This window comes from Eucalyptus grandis, chromosome 6 (genome assembly GCF_016545825.1).
Source record: "Eucalyptus grandis isolate ANBG69807.140 chromosome 6, ASM1654582v1, whole genome shotgun sequence".
In the NCBI taxonomy this organism is placed as follows: Eukaryota; Viridiplantae; Streptophyta; class Magnoliopsida; order Myrtales; family Myrtaceae; genus Eucalyptus; species Eucalyptus grandis.
The window spans coordinates 23,917,984-23,928,082 of NC_052617.1; the positions used below are offsets into that span (position 1 = coordinate 23,917,984).

At 40.1% G+C, this 10,099-nt stretch overlaps 1 protein-coding gene across 3 annotated transcripts; it reads right to left on the minus strand.

Moving 5' to 3' along the window:
- Nucleotides 1–3,732: 3,732 nt before the first annotated feature.
- LOC104451733 (wall-associated receptor kinase-like 1) lies at nt 3,733–9,586 on the minus strand. Of its 3 annotated transcripts, none has more exons than XM_018875338.2 (3): nt 8,679–9,586; nt 7,033–7,185; nt 3,733–5,039 (listed from the first exon to the last, which is right to left on the minus strand). In XM_018875338.2, exon 3 carries the CDS (start codon nt 5,014–5,016, stop codon nt 3,934–3,936), a length of 1,083 nt encoding a protein of 360 aa, XP_018730883.2. In that variant the 5' UTR covers nt 5,017–5,039; nt 7,033–7,185; nt 8,679–9,586; the 3' UTR covers nt 3,733–3,933. The 3 variants fall into 2 exon arrangements, 2 of the variants coding, with proteins under 2 accessions (XP_018730883.2, XP_039171215.1); XM_039315281.1 differs by lacking the exon at nt 3,733–5,039 and having other exon boundaries at nt 6,545–7,185.
- Between the last annotated feature and the right edge of the window lie 513 nt (nt 9,587–10,099).

Genomic DNA, 10,099 nt, shown 5'->3' on the forward strand with positions numbered 1-10,099 from the left:
AATTCAAATCCGACGTTGTGCGACCCAGATTTGAACTTAAGCATCCACTAATGGAGTTTGCAAGGAATCGAGAAGAAGAAAAAAAATATGAAGGTGATGAAAAGTGACGAAAAATCCACATAAGTGGACAACTTAGATTTAACGTGGAAATGCCAAGTTGGATGACTAATGGTAATTTTGAACGGAGGGTTAATAGGGTAAATTTGTGATTAAAGTGAAAGTTGAGATATTTTTTTAGGCAAAAAAGTTTGGGGTAGAATTGGACTAAACCTAAAATTTTGGGGTTTTTCCAGGGAATTAGGCCCAAAAAATATAGAAAACAAGATTGTATGAGGTGTACTAGCACTATCCTCAATGATAAATTAAGTATTTCACAAATGGTAGAAGGAAAGATGCAATTATTCTTAAAGTTTCAAAATTTTATGAAGGTCAATAAGTAGGGAAGAGAAAAATAGAAGCAGATGGAAGGAGATTACAATCAAGATGGTGGAGGGGAAGAGGTATTTAACCTCTGTGCAAGAACGCCAATTTGCATGCATTTGTGGTGGTTCTCTCAAATTACATTGGTAAATGAAATATCAGAAAAAAATGTACAAATTAGCGTACAAAACAAAAGGGAATTAAGAAGAAAGTGGCAGTTAGAGAAGTTACAGTGGAACTCCCTTCTGGATTCCAACGGACAGTCGCCGTATTCCTACGCTGTAATGAAGAATAATCATTCCTACAATGAGCTTGTGTCCTGTAAACTTGCCGACAGGAGGAACAGTCAAATTTCTGTGATAATCGAAAGTGAAATGGAGGAATTGCAGCCGTCAGTTGGGCAAGAGTCTAGCCATCGTGCCCAGTCTCAGTCGAATGTGGGCTCGTGCATGAGATGTGCAGCAGCGACAGCAGCAGCAAAATATGGTAGAAGATTTCCTGGGCTGCTTCATCGGCCCTGTATCCATTCGATGTGAAATTTACAGAAGGTTGGCTGTAATGCTCCCTTGGGAACATTTGCATTATGGTGCTTTTTAGGGAGTACATCTACTAACAAATAAGAGGAAGCAAAAGGAAGCTAATGTATATACGAAGGCAGACTAGAGTGCATTTGTATCTGAAGAGGAACTACTTTGAGATGACTATGCAAGCGCAAGGTTTCAAATCTCCATCAAGAAATTAAACAGGGTTTGGCATATCTGAATTTGCCTACCCCTCTTTTTAATAAGCTGCGATGTGAGAAGTACCAAGTTTTCTCTGACCTAGTGGTTCTGGAGAATACTTGGACATAGGAACTGGTTAAATTCTGTGTGTACCGCAGCATGAGAGTAATTCGGGAATGAGATGAGAGGAAAGATGTTGGGCGAATTACAACTAAATATATGTGGCGAGCAGGACAAAATGCGCTTTGCCATAATGCCAAAATCGAGGAGGATGTCTGCAAAATGGGGATGAGCTAAAAATTCTTTATCATAGAGGAAGTACTAATGTGGTAAGTTATATGTTTGTTATTTCTGTTCCTTTTTGGGTTTTTAATTTCTGATTTCTTTGACTCATGGGTGCTAAACGAGCGATACCGACTCTGGATGAGTAACTGAGTTTGTTTTACCTGTAAAGTTGATCGCGACTCCTTAGGGCTGTTGAGATTATTGTATTATTTTATTAGTTGAAAATATTTGTTCGGGTATATCTTGCAATCTGCTGTATTTCCTCCTGGCCTGTTCGGTCATCACTGAATCTCGATGGCTTCCAACTTCGTTTGGGCGCTCGGTTTGGATGTTTGGTGCTTCTGTATCTTTGCTTATTAATTTGCAGTTGAGAATGAGACGCGAAATGGTCATTGGGACTTTGGACGGCACGTATCTGCATTCTTTACTGCACCGGACTTTCAATGATCGTACTTCATTTTAGTTTGGAAAATTGCCTCTGTTCTAGCATCCTGAGGTAACGAAGTTTGGAGCCTATGTCCTTTAATTGTGAAATGTCTGACAGTGTTTGAAGATTAGATGTGATTAGGGCTGCCCGGGAAGACGGAGATTCCGGGATGTCCTTGTTCATTTTATAGATCAGTCGCACACTAATACGGCGCAAAAAGTCGATGAAGATGTTTGTGCGCTGTGGATTCTAATCGACCTCGCGGCCGAGTTTTGAAAGATTGTGTTGCACTTTGACGTTTGGGTGGGTTCACGGATAGGAACTCTGGCGAATTGTTTTCTTGGTTACTTCTGGAGATGCTGGATTTGTTCGTGTAATATGTCTAGTCATGCACCGATTCCATCGGCACGTCTTAAGCTTTTCAAATTGACAATGCGAAGGTCTCTGCTTTTTTTTCGATTTAGCTTTGTGAGAGTGATTTTGGGGGGAATATTCGATTCGCCTTATTGTCGTTTTGGGGTACGAGGAAATGTTCAAACTCACCAAATTGGACGAGAATTTAGATCTGCAAATATCTATTTAATCATCGTTGTAGGCAACCACTGTATATACCATTTCGGTACTGGAAAATCACAAAAATGGTGATGAACCTATGGATGCCGGTTATTTTATGTAACATGACTTGTCTTTGAGGTGGGTAATTTTTAAAATAATATTTTAATATTTTTTTGATTTATTTATTTATTTTCTTTTTATTTTCTTCCCTCTTCCTCTGGTCGGTTGTTGAGGTCCACTCGTGCCAAGATGACTGGCATGATATCAAAGATTTCCGGCCAAATTTGGCGAGGTTGATTCAATTAGCAATATCTGAAAAGGTTTAGGGTAAAATTGACATGATTGAACTGTTTATGACTAAATTAATTCGTGATAAATTTTAAGATTTTTTTGGTTACTTTTCCTATCGACAATAATTGCCTCTGAAATCGATTGTCAATTAATCGGCATGTCACCAAGAATCATTTCACTTTTTTCATGTATTTTCACAAGTAATTGCCTTTCATGAATGTCTGCTTCTCCTTAATGTATGGTCGGTTCCTTCCCCCTCAACTTAATGGGGTTTCTTGCATTTACTTTTATTTTGTCTTTCCTTTGTGGTGATTATACTAATTTTAGCTTTCTTTAATTGTTAGTTATGTGTTAATATTGTAATTAGCAATTCTTGTTCTTTTTTGCCGTCATCATATTTTTCACTCATCACTGAACGCTGGAGGTTTCGCACTCCATTAAGCCAAAATAAGTTATCCCCACTAATCTGTTCCTTTAATTTCTATTAATTTTCATTCGATTTTGTTACTTTTTACAACGTACTATTTGTTTTTCATTCTATTCATTTCACTGTTAGTAATGCTGTGTTTGGGAGATTGGGGGAAAATGGCAGTGATGAAAATTTAAGTGGAAAAAGCTTGAATATTTTAAATTTTCCGCGAGATGAGAAAACGGAAGGAAATCTTAAAATTAAACAATATTTTTTCCAATTTCGTTCACCTAAGGGCTCCTAAACAGAGCCTTGGCGTGCGATATCTGTAGAACGGAGAAGCTTTCATTTAAGAAGAGAGAGAGAGTATCCAAATTTTGGACGGAGGGGTCGCCAAATCAAATTTCATGTTGCGAGTTTTTTTTAATATAATTCTAAGCCCACGGTGAAGTTATTATCAAATAAATTCCCTGATTCTTCTTTCTTGATCTTGTGATCCTCTCATATAGGTTTGGATAAGAACTCTTTGTTCTTATTCAATCAACTAGAATAATGTAAAGAGATTATGAAAAAAAGAAGAAAAGATAAACGGGAAAAGAGATTATGATAATGTCAAAGGCCATATGTCAGCCTCCTATAAGTCCACTTCAACACACGGCTTTACATATATTATATTAAATTCTCACGCTTGAACTTGCAAAGATGCTTCCACAAATATAAAGTCCAAAAGCAAATGGCACACATAACATATATTCAAAGCACACGATCAACCCTAGAAGTCCTTACGGGCAAATTGACAGACATGTCGCTATGGTAATAATGGATCAGATGCAGGAAGAAGCTGAATCCATTCCCAGACAAGAAAGACAGCTTGAGAGTTCTTCTGCATCCACTTCCCGTTCGGTCTCGTCATTCTCTTCTTCAATTGTCGAGCTCGGGTTGACATTGGCGAGTTGCTGAGCCACATCGCTCATTGCCGGCCTGTTCGCACCGCTTTGGTCCAAGCACCTCACTGCAATCTTAGCGACGGTTCGTATTTTCTCCATTTCACCTTCACTAGCACCCTCAAAGTTTATGACATTGGAGAGTGTGTCGCCCTCCACGGAAGAGATGAAATGATGGATAGTATTGATCGACTCTCCAGACTCGGTGACATAAAGTTTCTTTCTTGTGAGCAACTCCACAAGGACAACTCCAAAGCTGTATACATCGCTCTGAGTTGTTAGCATACCGGTGACTAAATATTCCGGATCAATGTAGCCCAACAAGTCTTTTTTCTGAGTGGCTATGATATGTCTATGCTCTGGTGATATGAGTACCGAAGTTCCAAAATCGGATATTTTCACCGAGTTTTTTTTATCCAAAAGTATGTTCATTGACTTGATGTTACCATGAACGATTGGGGGTTTTGCACTGGAGTGCATATAATCAAGTGCATGAGCAGCTTGGGTAGCTATTCTAAAGCGGTCTTCCCACGATTTTAAGATGGTCGACGTATTCTGATGGATGTGTTGGAAAAGGGTGCCATTCGGAATGTATTCATATACCAGCAATGGTATTTCAGTCTCCAAACATATGCCTTTGAGCTTCACCATATTTTTGTGGCTTCTTCCCATCAGAAATTCAAGTTCATCTTGGAAATCCTGCCTTATTATAGACTTGTGCTCATCTTTAGGCTTCTTGACCACGACCACGGTGTCCCTTGCTATTATCCCTCCATAAACAGAACTGGAATGGTCATCGTTGAGCTTATTACTGTCATTATAGTTGTTGGTTGCTTTTGCCAGCTCTGCCTCCGTGAAGATTTGAACTTTGCGCTGTTTCATGAGCTCTCCTCCATTTCGTATGAAGTTGATCTTTCTGAGTCTCAACCTCATCGTGACCGAGACAGAAGCAGTAACAGTCATGCCGAAGACAGACACGGCAATTGCTGCCAAAGAGTATGTGTTGCCAGATTAGTAATTCAAGCATGTAATCCTCATACAATCCATATAATTCATTTAAAGAAATAACTTTCGAACACACAACCATTTACTTTTTTTTTTCCTACGCAATCTCCATCGATCACTATCAATTTGGAAGGTTAGTCAATATTTTAAAATATAATCACTCAATTAAATGTTAACGGAAATGGTTTATGTAACAAATGGGTTACACATGTATGGTCCAACAATCCTTACAGAAGTTCTTATTAAAAAAATGACACGTCTCATCATAAACTGAACAAGTAATCAAAATGATCAATTCTAACCAAAGTCTTCTATTACTCCTCCAAATATCTGTCTTGATTATAATGAAGACGCTTGGTAATAAAACAAAAGAGAATGAGAAAGCATTCACCTCACATTGTTTTAGCTCTTTCCATTTACAAATGGTATGAAGACTCAGTGGAATTTTATAACCAATTATGCACGTGATCACTATCATGATTAAATGCTTTTCCATCCATTTTATAGGAGAAAACTCTAACTGACAGGTTACGCACATATACATCACCCATATTTGCATATATATATGATTCATAACCCACCAATGGAAAGCATGATTGAAAAGATTTTCTCTAACCAAAGATGAAAAACATTTTCTTTTCATAGATTTTATCTTTTTCTCAAAGAAAAAAAAAACCTAATCCACTTATTAGATGACCATTTGACATTTTTTTTTCGTTTTATAATTTTCATTAAAAAGAAAGGCCTCACGGTGGATTTTACAAAAAGGGTGGCGTCATGGGTTGCTTGTGTCTCCCAAACAAGTTCCAACCTTCTCGCATTATAAGGAGAAGAGATTGTTCTTGAGGTATTATTATTGTTATTATTATTTCATATTTTTGGAACAAATATATGTTTCTTCTTTCAATTGTACTCGGGGTGGGTTTGCGGAAAAATATTTGCCCCATTCAAGGTGGTGCCCCCCAACCACTGGGATTAAGAGCCACCCTTCCAACGGGAAGGTGGGGGGTTCGAATCCTCACATTCTCAAGGGGGTTAGGGTGGGGACGAATTAATTTCAGGAGTGGGTTTCGACTCTCATGCCCTATAAGAAGGCAGGACAAAAGTCTGAGAGTAAGAGTTAGAATAGGAGTATAGTAGGACCAAAAAAAAAAAAAAAAAAGGTGGTGCCCCCAGAACACAGAGTACTCACGCCCCATGGCCATCCTATCCCGCGCCCACAAACATTCACGTTCAAATCCATTCCTTTTTGTTGCTATCATTATCCAAACTTTCCACATTTAAATAAATATTTTTAGTGTATATATATATAGAATTTCGTTAGCTTTATTTAAAATGAGAAAATATTTTTTATAACCTGAAAAAGACTAATACATCCACTATAAAGTCTCAGTTAAAATATGAATTATTATACTGTGCTGTCTCAGCATAATAAGATAATGTTGAGATGGCACGGTATAATAATCCAACCGCATCACCTTCTTCAACAATCACCTTGATATGCTATTGCTTAATATCGTGCTCCTTTTTACTTTTCCTTTTACTAGTTCAAATTCGCTCACTTTCGCTAGAGATTTTAGGGGTTTTTTTCCCTCTTTGAAATCTGCTGGTCTAGCTGTTCTTTTTGGCTCAAGATTTGCAGGTTTGGTCGGAGGAGGGATTTTCACTTGGATCTTGCAGTGTATCTTCCCACGAACGTAGTTTCAAAGTGCAAGCTTAAGATAAACGGGAAAAAAAAGGCTAGAAGGGAGGTAAAAGAAAAACAAAAGACAGATGTGAACGGGTTTAGCCTGGGACTGAATAGGAACGCGTGGTAGCATGGGGCTCACTGCTTGTGCTTACCAGGAATTTACATAGGCTAAGTACTGTATAATAATCCTTAAAACAAATATGTCAAACCTACTGCAAAATCAAATATAAGTTAATAGAACATGAACCATCCAATTATTGAAGGAGGGATATATATTTAATTACCTCCACCAGCTATGCCGCCACGATTAATTTGGCAATGGCCTTTATTCTTGCTCTTCTTCTTTCCTATTGGGCAATCGCATTTGTAGCTCCCATCCGTATTCTTGCACTTCCCTTTACATAGTTATTTTTTTGGGTACTTGCACTCATCGATGTCTACATTATGCAAAAGATAAATTGAACCGTTATCTCGATTAATGGCAAAAACAATTTGAATAGGTTGGTGCACAAATTATTAATCGGGTAATGCTATTCCATTCATGTCTTGGTTGTATTATTGCGTCATGCATCCACTCTCTCTTAAGATATCTCTTCTTTCTCTACTCTCCGTGTCTCTCTCTTGGTCCAATTTGAGCTCAACAATGGCATTGTTCCTTGCCATCAATGGAGATCGACGCTGCCTTAAACTTTTGCGATGATGCATGAAACCCTATGTTGCAAGAGGGAGGTGAGGTTTCATTGTTGCCATAATAGATATGGTCATTGGGGACGACGACTTGGCCTAGGAAGGAGGACATTGATCTTGACATGCGTACATGCATTTATTAATATAAGTCACTATTCTATGAGCGAGATGGATGTACTAATGCGCAAATATATCACTAAATATGATGGGGTCATCAGATTTGTCCATTTAGATGCATTTTAGTACCCGTACCATGTTCAATGAATATATATATATATATATATATAGGTCCTTAGGGGAAGGGGGACATTGACCTTGACATTGCAAGGTGACAATAGAATTGCTACAGATGATTTTGACCATGATGTTAACAAGTGGTGGCAACTGCCTTCCACTTATTCTAGTAGACAAAAAGTTGAAACTTCAAGAGAGATATTTTCTCTATATCTGGATTTATTCGATCGAATCTATCATGATTATTGATCATGTCACTCACATGATCAAAGCTAGACATAGACCCAAGTCCAGGCAAAATTCCTCAAATTTTATATAGACTTCCTATTAAAATTATACCAATGAGAAAACACACTTTTCTCTCTTTTCCCATTGTCACTAACTACAGCCATCGTGACCATGGCATCACCATCCCCACCACTGTCGAGCCACGGCCTTGTCGTATCCTCATCAGTCTCCTCCGTTCATGGAAGGGACTAAGCAAGCAAATCTCATCTCCTTCATTGCCGAGAAGATGGTACCGGAGACTTGTCACTGCCAAGATGGGGTACAAGCCAGACTCATGAAGGAAGAGAGAGAGAGAGAGAGAGAGAGTCGTCATCTTTGTTGCTTGCAGTGGTGGTGGCACTTAATGTCATCTCCAAAGTCGAGTTGCTGTTGCTGGTGTAGAAGAGGGAGGGTGTATCAGTACAGAGAGAGAGAGAGAGAGAGAGGGCTGCGGTTGTCCAACAGCGTGTGAAGGCCGATGGTGGCTTCGCCTAATAGTGGGCTGATGATGGTGGCAGCGACACTGGTGTGAGGTGCTAGCCGGAGGGTGGAGGAATAGGTTGAGGAGGGAGGGGGAGAGAGAGAGTAGCGCGAATTAAGCGGCGGCTAATTAAATGGGTAAAACTAGATGGAATCAGTACTACTCCTCTATCTGGCTCTAGGATGGTGATTAATTAATTAGTTATCCACACAATTCATTCGAGTGCGATAATGCATGAGGAGTCATAAATGTATTAATTACCTGTACATCCCTTATAGGGATTCCCCTCGTACCCATCGTTGCAAGCGCAGCGATAACCCAATTCATCCTCAAAGTCCTTACATGCCGCGTAGGGACCACAGGCATAGCTCGACCTGTTCCGCTCGGCCGTGTTGCATCTTACGTCCGATTCGACCATCCAGTCTAGAACAAGGCCCGGGGTGTTGCCCACATCCTCAAACCTCGGACGAGTCAAGTTTGAAATATCGAATGACCTGTTGTCCACCACGAAGGCCCGTGCACAGTAGCCGAGTTGCGAGGCCGACGCGTTTTGGTTGAGGGAGGAGATGCTAATGTTGAGCGTCTTGAACTCCTTTGGGATGGATGCTTGACAGCAACCTCGACCGGAGCAAGTGGTCTCGTTGGCTACGTTGTTCCCGCAGTAGGAGATGCACCCGCCCCCCAACGTCCCTCCACTGTTGGCCACGACCGCCATGGTGTCGCAGCCGAGGACGGTGAGTTTGTTCAGGGTTTCCGAGAATCTGTACCGAGGATGTGGAGACAGATCGATGACCACAGAATTGCTTTCGTTTGCTAGCGTGCCATTCTGATTGTAGCACTTGTATGCTTCGGGGAGGCTGACGACCATGGTCGAGCCCCGGGGCGAGATTTTGCGTATGGTAAGATTCCCCAACATGAGTTGAAGACCGCTCCCTTCAGTGTTGGTGCAATTGAGCAAAAAATCTGGGGACCTCACACACCCGGTTTGGAGCCCGAATGGATAAGGTACGGTCACGTGCCCACACTGGTGTTCGCACATGGCGGCAGCTCCGCCTTGTCGAAACCACCAGGCCACAGCCACCGTTAGAAGCCAATGCACTACCTTCATTCCGAAAACACCCTATCAAACTCTCTCTCACGTAATTTTTATCTGTTTTGGGACCTTTGTGCTTCTGTCCGTGTTTATAGAGTGGAAGCCGTTCTCTCCAACCCATTATATACAACAATGGAGGGCAGAAGGGCAAATTGTGTCAATCGAACAAATTGGAGCGACCCGATTGCATATATCAACAAATGCAAGAAAGAATTGAAAAAAAAAATTGTACAAAGGTTTTACACTTAAAAGGTAATGCGCCCTTAATCCTTGTCCTAGTGAAAGGGATGGTCACAATATATGAAAATGAATACATGATGGTGATTTCGAGGCTGCTTAGCAAACTTTGCTTTTTCTTGTATCTAAGAAAAAATAAGTACACATAGCAATGAGAAATTCGGGAAAATTACCAAAACTATTCTAATATTGTGTTTTTGCTAATTCAGTTATAAACATTTTAATTGTGTTGATTCAGTTCTACGCATTTTGATAATTTGCCAATGTAGTCCTTCCAGCCATATCAAAAAAAGTTGGCATGGTGGCCTAGTCAATGCCAACTGTGCTATGTGACGTTGCCAATGCTGATGTG

Coding starts and splice junctions, on each gene's coding strand:
- LOC104451733 (XM_018875338.2), bottom strand. CDS start 5,016: ATGACTGTTACTGCTTCTGTCTCGGTCACGATGAGGTTGAGACTCAGA.